The 15028-nt window shown below is 38.9% G+C and overlaps 2 protein-coding genes across 2 annotated transcripts in view; both read right to left on the bottom strand.

Moving 5' to 3' along the window:
• Nucleotides 1-15028, bottom strand: part of LOC101856116 (ubiquitin carboxyl-terminal hydrolase 34) — a gene marked incomplete in the record, with an annotated part of 111448 nt that overhangs the window by 23883 nt on the left and 72537 nt on the right. The window contains 13 exon segments of the mRNA XM_013085855.1: nucleotides 2842-2946; nucleotides 4256-4297; nucleotides 4843-4947; nucleotides 6121-6297; nucleotides 6969-7142; nucleotides 7669-7741; nucleotides 9242-9393; nucleotides 10145-10210; nucleotides 10721-10850; nucleotides 11711-11775; nucleotides 12639-12737; nucleotides 13435-13503; nucleotides 14063-14141. Coding sequence (XP_012941309.1) covers nucleotides 2842-2946; nucleotides 4256-4297; nucleotides 4843-4947; nucleotides 6121-6297; nucleotides 6969-7142; nucleotides 7669-7741; nucleotides 9242-9393; nucleotides 10145-10210; nucleotides 10721-10850; nucleotides 11711-11775; nucleotides 12639-12737; nucleotides 13435-13503; nucleotides 14063-14141 — 1336 coding nt within the window.
• Nucleotides 279-2412, bottom strand: LOC106012553 (ubiquitin carboxyl-terminal hydrolase 34-like). The gene is made up of 3 exons (XM_013085860.2): nucleotides 2046-2412; nucleotides 1202-1359; nucleotides 279-408 (listed from the first exon to the last, which is right to left on the bottom strand). Exons 1-3 carry the CDS (start codon nucleotides 2148-2150, stop codon nucleotides 294-296), a joined length of 378 nt encoding a protein of 125 aa, XP_012941314.1. The 5' UTR covers nucleotides 2151-2412; the 3' UTR covers nucleotides 279-293.

Here is a 15028-nt window from a genome sequence, read left to right as displayed (position 1 = left end):
ACATAAAAAAGAAGGAGGGGAGATAAGGACGATAGATGTTTGATAGGAAAGAAGGAGCAAACCACACCAGAGCACCCGCCAACCACCCACAAACAATAGTTAATATCTAGTGAAGAGATAGAGTAAAGACAGACAAACAGATGGAAGCAACAATGGGAAAGAAAACAGGTATCCACAACAACAACAGCAACAAGAAAGGCAGTGGCTCTGGTGAAGAACATGCTCTTCAGGACTCCAAACAATGCGGAAGGATATGCTATCACACACACACAACAGCAACAGCAAGGACAAAACTAAAAACAACTGAGTCCGTTGAAGCAAAGACTCACCTGACTCAACACAGACAGTCCGTTTTGGTAGAGCAGACTCAGGTGATCCTCTGGAGTCTCCACCAGAACTTTGTAAATGCTGAAACAAAATACACAATATTGTAAATATTTGACATTGATACAGTTCTACACTCATTTAAACACAGGTTGATTATCTACTAAGGAAACACCTCACTTTAAGTACAACTTCCATTAGACTGAGCTGGTGTTAAAGAGCCTTAAAACCTGTCAGTAAAAAAAAAATCCTTTGGGAATCTCTTCAAGACTAATACAGGACACTTATCAGCAAATAATCCCCAACACTTTGTAGATGCCGAAAGAAAACACACAAAGGTGCAATATATGATTGGTCTTGATTATACAAAGAAGCATCTAAGTCATAGCATATGTCATCTGCCAAAGGCCAGAGAAAGTATCAAAGAACCTTGAAAACTCCCCAACCCGTCTCTGAAATATAATATTGAAGATCATTTGGTCGGTTTTAAGCACAAGGGGGCTATCCCGATAAATGCTGTTTTGAGAAATTCGAAGTTTAAGTTTTTGGATCCTTATTCAGTCTCTTTAAAAGACGAGGAGAGCTTTCTCTATAACCAAACAAATACATACCAATGAAACCAAACTTCTCCTATAGGTAGGGCAGTGCCCACTTTTGGTGTAGGTCAAGATTTCTGGAAACCCCCGAAATCTGGGTTAGCCCGCTTGTCCTTAAAAGCGATAATTTTCATAGCCCCTACTCCCATGTACACACAGCTCTAGACGCTTTACATAAAACCAAGAGAAAAAAGCAATAGCTGTGAAGAAATAAAAGATTTTTTTAAGTGAATGAAGAAATCACACACATACACACGCATACGACATAACTGACTACTCACGAGCACAGAGTCTGCCACATGACCCTTGGGTCTAGCCCCGTGGTGCACACCGTCAGAATTGTCTTGCGGAAGTTCTCAACTGCTGCGGCCTCCTCGGCACAGTGCTCTGGCTTGCGATCCGCCATCATCTTCATCATGCACATCAACTCCTCTGTCGCCTGGGGGAACAGAGGAAATATTATAAGTATTAGTCTTGTAATAATAAGAATAATGATAACAATACTTACATTTATATAGTGCATATTCCCCTGCTCAACAGCAAGCTCTATGTGCTTTACAACAATTATTACCCCCATCAGACCCTAGAACACTCGCAAACATTCTCCTCTTTTACAACTCCCTTGACATAATTAAAATCATTTACGAGGTGGACTGCTTTAAGCAGAAGGGCATGAGCTCAGCAACTACTGGAAAAATAACAACAGTAAAAAATATTTACAGACACCAGTCATTTTTTCTTCTTTGTAAAGAAAAGCACATGGACACAACAAAGGTCATTTGAGCTGGAAAAAAGCATGAAAGGAACAACACAACAAAAGGATAGTATAATAGTAGGCACAACCAGCAGCACCCTCCAACAACCTGCAATGAAGCCTCAGTTTTGTCGTACACATGCCCAATCTAATATGACATTGAAAATCAAAACATAGCAAAAAACAACAACAAACAAACAAAATGAAATCAACAATAAAAACTTTTTGAAGACTGAATCTTTTTTTTTAACCAACAAATAGAGCAAGCATTTCATGGTAACAGACTAGAAAATTTATCACTCATTATGGTCGGCCAGAAAATTTAACATGCAGGGAAAAGAGTAAGAAAACTCCTTCGCAAGAGTCCTTACCTCCAAATACTGATGCGGGTACGGTAAGACGTTCTTGAAAGCCCATTGTAGGTTCTGGTGACCAGCCAGCTGGCGCATGAAGGCCGTGGAATATTCACAGGCCATCCGGAGCAGGCCGTAGTACGCGGGCAGGAGGCCCCGGTTGAAGTGGATATTTTGCTCATCCTCATGATCCGCTCTAAAGACACAGCAGATAAATCATCATTGTCAGCGAATAATATCGGTACTAGCAGCAAAAAATATCAATACAAGCAAATGAAGTCTATGATAGCATAAAAGGAATAAAGGTGAGATATCCTGTGGAGGGGACATAAGGCCTACCCAAGGAGTTGAATCCTACTGTTAAAAAGAATTATTTTTTTTCACTTTTCAAACACATTTACGTTAGCTAAGACTGCATTATACTAATTACATTTTTTCCTATTATATAGGGAACGGGCAGGGTGAGGGAGAGAATTACAACAAACAAACAAATACACAAACTGCTTTTTTCAATTAGAGAGTCAAGAGAAAGGGGGAAAAATAAAGGAGCACAGAAGAGAACAGGATGTTTTTATTTTTTATTTAGTAGAGGGTTTTACAGTGCTCGCAACTGCATAAGGTCATAAGAGTGAGTGAGACACATTAAACATTTTCAGCTGATTTTGTTTTGCAGCGAATTTAGATGGGATGACACAAGAGATTTTCCATTGATTGAGAAACATGATGATATTTTACAATGTAGGTCTGCATATGTACAACTTTTGATATAAGAGTGACACAAGGCATGCTCCACTGTCACTGGCTGAAGCATTACCTCCCACAGTCTGGATACAATGAGCTGGGTGAAGGATGGTTGACCAGGCAAGCGACCAGAGAACTCCGTCAGCAAGGTCAAAAGGTCAAAGAAAGGTTTTGCCAGCTGAGGGGAAAAAAAATTAAATCTGGTTGAAACAAAACAGTCATTCGATAAAATGAACAAGGACCCTACAGCCCTTCAAATGCAAACTTCTGCTTCTTACAAAATCGGTTTTTCCCGACGTTTTTGTCAGAAATACTGTGGTAACCAAAAATATTGATCTCTTTAAATAACTTTTTAAATGTATTTTTCTACTAGTGTTTACAAAAATCTTCCAAAAATACAATATCTGCTCATTAAAAAAAATCTCTACAAAACAACGGAAAAAGAGGAGGCTTGTACAGAAATCTATCAACACCAGCCTGAAATATGTATCCAAGGAGAACATTTTTTACTTTTTTTTTCTTTATTAACTCTTGTCCTGCGTCTGTGCTGAGATGCGAATCTTATCAGCAACCGATTACGTCGGACGTTCCGGGCAAGCCGCCGGGGTCACTCAGTGTGTACTGTTGTTGTACAGCGCGCGTGTCGGGAAACGTGTGTTTTCGCCATAAATACCGTGGGAGTGTGTTAATCGATTATGAAAATAACGCTCTATCTTTCATAGCTTTCTATTAATAAAGTGTTACAAACACATTAATAACCCCCTCTCACAAGCTGTTAAGACATTACGAGTAGTTACGCCCATTCGAATAACCTTTCTAGACGCTCTTGTTGTTATGAATGACCTGAGGTTCGAAAGAGGATAATATAGGTCAATTTCCGAATGTTTTGCACTCAAATTGTTCTTTGTACCAGCACAATGGTATTCAAAAAGTATCAAACAAGCTTATTTTTTATCAGGTAGTATCATTTCATACAAAATCAAGCTCATTTGAAAGATTTTGTATAGAAAAATGGATGTCTTGTTTCCTGACTATCCTTTCGAGCTCCTCATGTCTAAGTGGGTCAATGGACAAACATCTAGTGCTACCAACTTGGCGTGTTTTGAATGAGACGCATGCCTCGATTACGAATTAACGCAGGCGGTTCTAGAAGAAGGCCACAAACGCACACAAACTCAAGCAGACTGACGCACACACACTTGACCTGCGTGAATGGGGATCAGACTCGGGACCTGAATTTCACATAAGATGATGCGCGGTGCGCGTGCCCTGAGCCAGGGGCTAGACTGACTCGGGACCAGAACGTAGGCGAGGTGCCGAAATAGGCTTATCGGGCGACATAAACCCGGCCCCCGCAGGACAAGGGTTAACATAGTAGAAAGAAATTGAATCTAAGCATTACACTCAGCTCTATTTGCTTTAATAAAACGCAAAGCCTCAATTTTGTAGACCATAAATAAGAAGAAACTTGACAGTGGAGAACTCACATCACCAAGTTTCTTGATGTTGTTGAAGATCGTTGTAACAATCTGAAGACAGAGAAGGGAAAACAACATTAAAACCATGTTACAGCACACTGAAACAGTAAAAGCAAGGTAAGTAGTGCAGCTCTCAATCAGAAATAAAATGAAGAATCTCACTTGATATTATTAGTTATAATACTATAAAAGAAACATTTTGCAATAAATGAAAATGAACAGGCCACAAAGAAGTGAGAAGACCAAGACTAGACCAGAAAGAATACCTAAAAAAGCCTAAAGGAATCAACTAAGTAGATCAGGAGATGAAAAGGTATTGAGCTATAGTAACGAAACACAAGCATCTCAATTCAAAGTAAACCAAGCATTTTTCTTTCGCCAAGGGCAAATTTTTAAGGAAAAAAGAGTATGGTGAGGAAAGTATTAAAGAAATTTTGGGTTTAGAGAAAACTTCAGCAAATGTATTATAAATAAAATCGTTAAGGGCGGGTGTTGAAGAGAGCATGCCTCTCATCAGACAGGTTTAGGGAAAACTGACTGACAGGAAATTCTTACAAATGCATTGTGTTTGTAGAGAAAAACTAAAGACAACTCACAGAAACTGCCAGAGGTTCATTGAACATGCACAGGCTGACGATGAGGTTGCACGTGTGCTCAATGTTGATGTTATCTCGCACTTGGTACATCAGGAACGGGTGGCCCTGCAGAGGACAACGTCATAGTTAAAATACCATACAGCTGCTCAGGACACATCATTTATTTTTGTTTCAGTAATAGTTTTATGGCACTTACAACATAAATAGGTCACGTAAGTGCAGAAGATTAGAGGTGCGTAAGAGAGTAACAAACACACAACAACAACAAAAAAAGAGGAGGACAGAAAACAACAATAGATGTTTGATAGGAAAGAAGGAGCAAACCTCACCAGAGCACCCGCCAACAACTCACTAGGAAGCACTAGGATTTGACCAGAACAATATAATGCAATGAAATGGCCACACAAAGAAAACACTGAAGGAAGTGCATGCCTCTGTGCCTGCTTCCTTTACCCTTCCACACACACAACCATCCATGAAACTCAGGTGTAACAGTCCTGTAGGCTCAAGGGGGCAGGGCAGGGTTCAAAGTGTTAAGACAATTCAGGAACAGATTTTGTTTTAGTAAGAGTTTTACGGCACTTGCAACACAATAAGGTCATAAAATTGTGTCGAAGATTAGAGAGTAACAAACACCAAAAGGAGGGAAGATAAGTTTGATAGGAAAAAAAGAGTAAACAACACCAGAGCACTCACCAACCACCCACCAGGAAAAGATAGGGCATGATTAAAAGACAGTGTGCAAAAAGATAAGACACAATTGGAAGGGATCAAATACAACAATGCGAGCGATGCTAAGACATGACTGGAAGAGATAAGACATGACAACTTGAAAAAAGGTAAATGAATTGAATGGATAAGACAATACAAAATCAGCAAAGATAAGGCATGACTAGAAGAGATAGACAAGATAAGAAAAAAATAAGATATGATGAGAGGAGAAAAATATAAGATATGATGAGAAGAGAAAATGTATGACACACGAGGAAAGTCAAAACAATACTAACAAAAATAATACTTAATTGTTTTTAGTAAGCGTTTCAAAGCACTTGCAGTAACACAATTAGGTCATGTAAGGGCTGAAAATTAAGACATTTTATAATATAAAAAAAGGAGAGAAAAGGACGATCGATGCTTGATAGTAAAAAAAAAGGAGTAAACCACACCTGAGCACTTGTTAACCACCCATAAACACCCTTAACAAAAAAAAAAAAAAAAGAATTCACAGTGCAATTTCCAACACTCCCAAACCCCGACAGTCGCAAAAACACAACTCACTCTGCCACGTATCAAGTAGTTCATGTCAGAGTCACTGAGCTGCAAGACGTGACCGTCTCGTGACGTCTCCACCAAGTATGCCACAAGAGAAATCAGCTTGCTCAAGGCCACCGGCCGCACCTCGTCTGGAGACATGGAAAGGACTTCCTCCTCATCTTCGTCCGACAGGATTTCCACCTTGTGAAGATAAAGCAATACACAGTATTAGGGGCATTTAGAAGGTGGGTGTGGTTGAGTGTACATGCGTGCGTGTGTGTGTGAGAGAGAATGCATGTGCATTTGTGTGTGTCAGAATGCGCGAGCAAGTGTGTGTCATTTTTTTCTGTGTATGCATATATAAGCAAATATTAATTTGTTCACAGTTACTGCTTTTTGTACTTGGATTTATATAAAGCGCCAAGAGCTGTGTGCCACACTATTAGTTTTACCAGCATTTACATCAGGCTTTCTCACTCTACCTACTCCTCTTCCACTGGTCTCCTTTTTTCACCAATGCTGACTCCTCAGCCAAAAGTTAACACTTTTCTTTTCCACATCCCTTCTTTACAGCGGCTCTTCATGAGGTTGTTAGTGCAATCTCCCTCTTTTTCTTCCACACTTTGGTGGTTTCTGCAGGCTGCCAACAATTTTTGTCAAGGCCCTCTCTTTCTCAAAACTATTCTTTTCTTCCCACTACACTACGCACAAATAACTTTCTCTCTCTGTCCTCCCCCCCTTCCCTCCCCACAGCCCCAACTCTCTCTCTCTCTCTCTCTCATGCATGCCCACATGTTCAACACACTCTCCCTCTCTCCCTATTCCTCTTTTTCCTCCCTTCCCTCTCTCCCATGTACACATGTCCAACTCACATAGTCAGCCTGGCCTCCCATGTAGAAGCGGACCAGCATACTGATGGTGTTGATGGAGTTCAGGAAGGCTGCCGTGGGGAAGTTTGCAGTGGAGTCCTGCAGCTTGGCAAACTCAAACAGGAACGTGAAGTAGTCACTGATGAACTTGTTGGTTGGACGCATGCCACACTCCAACTGCACATGAAAAAAGAAAAATTGATCTTTAAAAAAACCCCAAACCAACCAAAAAAAACAACAAACAAACAACAACAAAAACCCCCCAAGGCACTGTGTATGATTTCCTACAATGAAGTGAAAACAATCTGTCCATTTTTTTAGCACTTTGTGCAGACGTTTTATCAGACGGTCTTGCTCTGTGAGCAGAACCCTTTTGCTGTACAAACCACAAAAACTTTTTATATAGATGGCATTCCCTTATGGAGTAGTACATTTCAATGTCTTGGGAAAGAGGCAATAGGTCAGTATAGCATTAAGTAGACTTTGGATTTCAGAGGTTGTCAACAATTTTTGTCATAGTTGTCTCTTTCTCAAAACTTTCTTCTAATCTTCCCATTACATCACACACAAATACAACCTCCCACCGTTAAGTTAACTATCTGTTTGCAATAAAAGAAGCATGATAGACAAAAAAATTAGAGCCAACCACCAGTAACACTCTCCAGTGAGCCAAGAGAAAACCTTTTACTGACTATGTACTTACATTTGATAACAATTTGGTGATGAATCTGGTCAGGCAGCTGTGACCACAGGTCTCCGCTGTATCCAGGCCAGGGCTGAAAGGAGTTCCAAAGAAACAGATTTGTCAGCAAGAAATAAATGATACATTTATCACCAGTCTACCATCATGAAATGCTGGGAAAAAGCAAGATATATAGACAGAAACAACATAAGGATATATAATTACATCTGTGCCAAATATTTCACAGATATAAAATGAAAAATTGCGATGGCTGAACAGTTTCATTAACACATTACACCCTAAGGGTCTGGACAGGAAGTTCATCGTTAGATCCTAAGCAAGGGGAAAGAACCCACCTCCCGTGAATACAAGCGTTTAAAAAACACATTTTAAAAATACTAAACAAATTCCAAAAACCTTGAAAAAGTAAAAGTTAAAAAGAAAACTGAATGTAGTTTCAGAAAAATATAACTTTAAGCACACGCAAACTGTTGGAAATGTTCTAACTTGAGTTCAATCGGGGTGTCCGACCTGTCTCTTTCACTCTCAGCCTCGCGGTCGGGCCCTAGATCTAAATTCTAGATTTTCTACGTCCGATCAATCTGAATCACCCCAAACTCGTTTACATCAAAATCTGGGCTTGTTTTTGCTCAAATCCATCGTTATTTCCGTTTTCGAACTCAATTGTGTCGCTTTTCAACAAGTCGAGACACTTTAGAAGTGTCGGTAACGCGATCGCACTTCAATCAGCTCTTATACTAAAACTACTGGCCCGAAAAATTTCGTTTCGGTATCAAACGAAAGAATAAACTTTCTGCAATAACTATGCAAATCAAAATCTCGGCCCCAGACAAGGCGAGACTTCGTTTCTAAAGACGCTTGGTCGGCGCGGGCGGTTCCGGTCGAGTCAGGGTGGAGCGCGTAAGGGAATTCCCGGGCAGTCCCGGGCGAGTTAGGGTGTAATGTGTTTAAAATAAGCCCAATCCTGAAAACCAGAAACATCTCAATGACTACCAAAATGAAAGTTCTAAAATGTTAAGTGTGGTCAGCCCATCTATATTACTGTGAATGCTGAATAACTATTAAAGGCAGTGAAAATAAATGAGAAGCAACAGAAATGTGGTTTCTTAGGTACTTGCTGAGAATTTCTTGGAAAGAAAAGAAATTGAACGAGTTGTTACTTTGTTTTGTTTTGGTAAGAGTTTTACAGCACTTGCAACACAGTAAGGTCATATAAGCGCTGAAGATTAGTGTTAAAAGAGAGTAACATACACAAAAAAGATAGAGGAAAGATAAGAACGATGGATGTTTGATAGGAAAGAAGGAGTTACACACCAGAGCACCCACCAACCGCTCACTTGGTAAGACATTTACGGCACTTGAAACAAAATTAAGTCATATAAGTGTCAACAATTAGAGAAGTTACAAGAGAGCAAAAAACAAAAAAGAAGGAAGAGAGACAGGACAATTAATGTTTGATGGGAGAGAAAGAGCAAATCACATTAAGAGCCCCCACCAACCACTCACGCCAAATCACTTCACGAGACACCTTAGACCTTAGATATACAGAAATACATGGTGAGGCAAAAATTACCTGAGCAGTATGTACTGGGTGCTGGCCTTGCTTAGCTGAGTGATCATCATGATGAGAAGCCTCTGGAACATCTGCCGGATGACGGAGTTGGGACACTTGATGAGGATGTGCTGCAGCCACCAGTCCTGGCCCGCCATGTGCTCCAACAGCCACTGAAACACACACACACAAACAGATACATCTTGAATTTGGTTGAAAAGAAGCACATCAACACAATAACTATCATTTTTGTGTAGAGGAACAAATATTTAAAAAGGCAGAATCAAAAGAAAGAAAGAAAAAAGCACGAACCCCCCACACACACACACACACACATGCACGCACGCACACACACACACACAAGACAATACTGAACTGAACTGAATGGGTAAACAGCAGAGCACTGACACAGACAGCCATTTAGTGCAAGGAAAGAGTAAGAAGACAGACAGATAGAAATAATCTAGGGAAAGAAAAGCAGTACGAGCAATCATCCGCAGACTCCAACCACCTGCCAGAACACTACTGGAAACCCATAAAATTGTTTATCAACGACAAAAACATTAATTCTTTTTTTTTAGTAGAGGTTTTGCGGCGCTCGCGACTGAATACGGTCATATGATTGCCAGAAAGTGTTACAAGAGAGTATCAAACATAAAAAAGAAGAAAGAAAGATAAGGACGATAGATGTTTCATAGGAAATAAGGAGCAATAATAGACAAGCTGAAATTGAATCAAAATTCAAGGTCAGAACAACATCAGAAGCTCACAATGAGTAACACAGAAAATAAATAAGAGTACACAAACAACGAAAATAGCTCACTTGTTCAGATGTACATAAAACACATAAAAATAACTGACATACACCTTGACAAAGTGAGAAGTAAAAGTACGGAAAAGATAACCTCATGCACTTCTATTTACCTCACAAGGGCCCAAGCAGCTGTTGAACTTCTTCATGAGATAGTCAATCCACTTGGGCATGGAATTCTGCGGAGGAATGATGATTTCAAACTTAATCTCTCTCTTTCTCGCTGTCTTCATTCCCAGATGCTTAACTGAAGAGACTAAAATATTACCTCTATTCTGTAAAATATCTTAAAATCGAACAAATATTTGATTTAAAAAATGGCAAAGATACAATTGCATTAAAAATAAAGAGTTGTAATCACCAAGTAATGAAAGCTGAAATCTCCAAAGAGAACACCTTTTTTTGTGGTGTTTGCCTTTAAAGATGCTCACATGGGATCTTTGCACACTCTTCAAAGATGAAAAAAAAAGAAAGACAAACAGAGGGAAAGAAGAGAAAAAAGTCCTACCAGTGACACTCTCCAACCACCAAATGGTATACAAAATGCCTTTCTCTTTAAAAAAAATCTACTGATGTATTCAATTCCCATAACATTTCCCGTTCTTCACACGCAAGACAATGGTCGAGACAAGAAAAATGCAGCAGAAAAACAGATGACTCGATGGAACAAGCACAAACGGTCTTTTTACCTTTTCCTTGGCGTGTATGAAAGACTCGAGTAGGAAGCACGAGGCTAAAACCACGGCTTTGTGATTGGCGCGGTCACTCACGTCCACGGTCAGGGTGCTCGGGAGGTGGGAACACATCTGCCACATGTGGCTGCAGAGACAAGGCGACATTTAGTGAGGAGCCTTTTTCTAAAACCCAGTATCTGCCATTCCTATTTTAGTGAGAAACTTGATAAAATCGTTTCCTGGACCGACCCAGGAATGGGGACGATTTCCATAAAACAGATCGCTATCACATATAAAACATAAAATGAATAAGTCTTGAGTGTGTGTTTGTGCGTGTGTTTTAAGAATAAGCCATGAAAACAGAAAAGGTATGAAAAAAACCCCAAACAAGCTCATTACCCAATTTTAAGGAAAATCGCAAAACAGAATAGAAAGACAGCACAAAGCTTGACAAAAATTAAATCAGGGGACTGAAATTACTACAACAACAAAATTATCAAATTTTGCTACTCATTTACAACAGATCACTGGACATTTTGTGCCACTTACAAATACAAGCAAAACAAAAAGTACACGACAGGCCTATTTCATAGACTATCATCTCTGTGTCTCATCGACAAATCCATGGAATCCATACAAATTGCACTTTAAATCTTTCCCTATCAGTCCATTTATACAGCCATTTTTTTTCTATTTGACTGTACTCAGATGAAAAATAATTAGCTTTTTTTTATTTATAAGAGAAACTCCAAAGTGTCATATATCAAAATGCAAAGAAAGGAATGTCCTATCAGACAGTTCAGACAAAAAAGTAATCTGAGCATAAAATAATGGTATGTGTTAGTCTGAAGACTCTAGCGGTAGAAGAAATAAGGATTTTGTCAAGCCGTAAAATGCGGCTCAAGGCCAAAAGGCATGGGTCTTGGAAGTCTCAAAAAGTGAGTTAAAAAGGTAATAAGGTTGAAAGAGGCTCCCCTGTTCAATCATGACAAGCTGAAGACTTACTCAAAATACATGCGGTCAAAGATGCTGCGGTCCTTCAAGAACTGTGTGTTGTCATTCCAGATCCACTGAAGGGGAGAACGGAAGAAAAAAAAAATTCATGCATTATCAAACAATCAAAACAAAAAAATAGAACAAAATATTGTGCCAAATTGTAAAGGTTTAACACCCCTTGCAACACTGAAAGGTTATTCAAACGACAGGACCAACAAATTAAACGTCCATCCTCGATAGGACAGAGCCAAAAGGGAAAATTTGAGCAAAGTGCCTTTCCCAAGGACACAATGTTGGACTGATCTGATGATCAGACCCTCAAAACCGCAATCTTATTGATTCGAGTCTGGTAGCCTGACCACTAGTCTACTGATACCACCTGCACAGGAAGTAGCCATTGAATAATGTTGTCGAAGGGGAGGAATATTTTGATACTTTTAATTTCTCTCCGCTCCCATATTGATACAACAATGACTGTTTGCATACCCTATAACCATAACAAAAAAGGAAACACTGTCTGATTGCCCATTCTGTCAAGATTTTGTAGGGGTAAAATTGTTGCAAAATAACGAAAGGTATGGGAGCAGAGATAAATCGTCAGCTATAGCCAATGTGACTGAATGCGTTATCAGTTCACATGAAAAAAATAATAATCACATACATAATACTGCATTCTAAGGTGTTTTAAGAACTAGCAAATTACTCAGCACTGTTTAGAACATTTACAGAAAGAAGTAAAAGTTGCAGCAGTAATCAACATCCTTGAGTTAACAACCAACAGAAGGAACAGGAATTAAGAGCTTGAATTTGACTGAAAACCTATGTTAGTGAGTTTTCTTTTTAATTCTATGAGAACATGAGGAAAGAAGAGGTATTGAAATACAAAAAAATAAATAAACAGGCCTCATGTCAGATTGAGGAAATTGCAAACACTTACAGCAGCCAAATCTGGTGACAATTCAAAGTTGAACTCCTGAGTGTCCTGAATCATGTTGGGCGACACACGTTCATAAAACAACATGTAAGCACTGTTGGTCTGGAAAAAAACAAAAACATTCCAAGTTTGGGTTCACTTGTTGACAGGTGATTATTTACAGCAAATTACCATGACAAATGCCACATTTCGCCAGGAACAGATCTATAGGTGAATATGCACACATAAGTAAAGCAGCTTGGTGAAATCAGGCGCTTGTCAAAATAATAAAATCAAAGAAATTGGCATTTTTTTGTCCGATGGGCAATTGTCTTCTTTTTTTTGGGGGGGGGGTAAACACCATTTATGTCCATTTAAAAACACATTTCTGTGTGGATTTTACAGAAAAGCATTGATTAAAGGCACAAAAAATGTAAATTTCCAGTTTCAAAGGACTCTCAGGGTATGGAAGTTAACTAACTTTGGCGGCCATTTTCTCGCTAATTTTACCTCTGAAACCAGGCGGCCCTGACCTCCTTCAATCGCAAATATTTCCACTTCTATTCACCATAAATAGACAGGCTTTAAGACGATACCAATAACCCCAAATGCCCAAAAATTTACAAGCGCCTGATTCCATCATGTCGCAACACATATACATGTTCTATCCTCTACAATCTTAAATTTGAGAGAAAAAAGAAAGAACACAAGCTACTTCAATTTTTTCCACAGAAATTAACTACAACAAAGCATTTGTAAAAGTATGTGGAAATACAGTTAACAAGTTAAAGTTTGCTCTAGATTTTAAAATGCTACTCACCTTCTCAATTGGGAAGTCCAAATACTTGTCTGATACTGTATCATAATGCTTGCCTTGCAGCAGAGGGAACTGGCAGGAAAGAGAAATAGGGGTGGGGAAGGAAAGTTTTCTTTATTAATTTGTAAAAATGAAATCATGTAAAACGCACCCAAGTACATCATTGTTAGAGTATAACACTGTCAATATATGACACTTAAAAACAAAAACAAAATAATAGGAATAAGATTTTACTCATGCAAATTGAAAGAGACAATCTTATCAATTCATAAATTAAACTTTAAAAAAAAGGATTTCACTTCTAAAAACCGTCCATTCTCAACAAGGAGCTGGGCCAAAAAGCTTGAGCCCACAGTCAACTGGATAAAGACAGCACCCTCCCCACCCCACACACATACCAAAAAAAAAGCAAAATAGAAAAAGAAAAAAGGGTGAGAAGAAAGGAATAAAAATACTCCAGTAACACTGCAAGCTCAGTTAAAGCGATGGCATCTAGACGTCCAAACAGATTGGGGAAAGCCATTGGTGGAACTTCACCCACTACTGATAATTTTCTTGATGTTTTTAACGCCAGGGGTTGTAGGTGGTCACAGCTGTATATGGAAGTACATCTCACAGCAATAACACTCACATTCATTTCACCCCCGAAAGCCTCATGAGGGATGTTGCTTGGATCAAAAGGCTTCACGTCTGCGTCATTGAAATGGTACCTGAGGGGGATAAAATATGGTGAAAAGTGTTGAACAAAAACCAGGGCATGCTAGCAAAATTTAAAAATTTCGGTTCAAATCAAATTGCGTTTAATCAAAGAGAAGCTGTTCCACAAAAATTTCCTTAAATAAAAAAGAGCTATGCACCTAGAATATGGCCATGAATTTGCACTCTAGTCTTACTGCTTGAGCTTAGGGACAAACTAACCATTCAATCAGAGATTATAACTTCAAAGGCATACACTTATATGTATATCCCTTTTGTCTCTTACACAATAATCCTTACAGTGATAAAAATTGAGATGTAAATCATCAAATAATACAAGTTTCTCAGAAATTGCGAAACAACAAAGAAAAAGATAACAGGTTTACAGTTAGAAGTGTGTTGGATTTTCTGAGACTGTTGGAAAACTAAGCAGAGAAAGACAGAGAATAAGTTACTTAAAGTAATTTGAAAAGACGGGTGACAAAATGAACCACTTATTGCACTCAACTATTTCAAAATATAAAGTAACTTTTGAGTTTCTAACTCCAAGTGACCACAACTTGGAAAAAAAAATCCAGCTCAACTAATACCCATTTACATTCACTTGTGGTTCTTGAACAGATTTTTAATTGAAATATGATCAAAACACCTTTTGTCATGTTGCTACACATAAAGGTTTTCAAGAGTATCAAAGCTCAAAAATGAGTGATAAACCATGATCACTGATGGGGTTGTTTTTTTTTCAGATGTGGTACACGATAAAGAAGAAAAAGAAGGAAAAGAAAACAGGTCATCCCCATCATCAATGGCATTGGCAGACAAGGGAAGGAAACTTACATACATGCAGAGGCACACCCTTTGGTGGACTACTGTATGTATTTGAGGAGACTTGAGGAGGGAC

This window comes from Aplysia californica, unplaced genomic scaffold (assembly GCF_000002075.1).
Source record: "Aplysia californica isolate F4 #8 unplaced genomic scaffold, AplCal3.0 scaffold00414, whole genome shotgun sequence".
Taxonomy (NCBI): domain Eukaryota; kingdom Metazoa; phylum Mollusca; class Gastropoda; order Aplysiida; family Aplysiidae; genus Aplysia; species Aplysia californica.
This window is presented reverse-complemented; position numbering and strand designations above follow the sequence as displayed.

Coding starts and splice junctions, on each gene's coding strand:
- LOC106012553 (XM_013085860.2), bottom strand. CDS start 2,150: ATGGCCTGTGAATATTCCACGGCCTTCATGCGCCAGCTGGCTGGTCAC. Junction 1,360..2,045: donor ACCCGCATCAGTATTTGGAG/GTAAGGACTCTT, acceptor CTGTTCCCCCAG/GCGACAGAGGAGTTGATGTG. Junction 409..1,201: donor ATGTGGCAGACTCTGTGCTC/GTGAGTAGTCAG, acceptor ATTTTGTTTCAG/CATTTACAAAGTTCTGGTGG.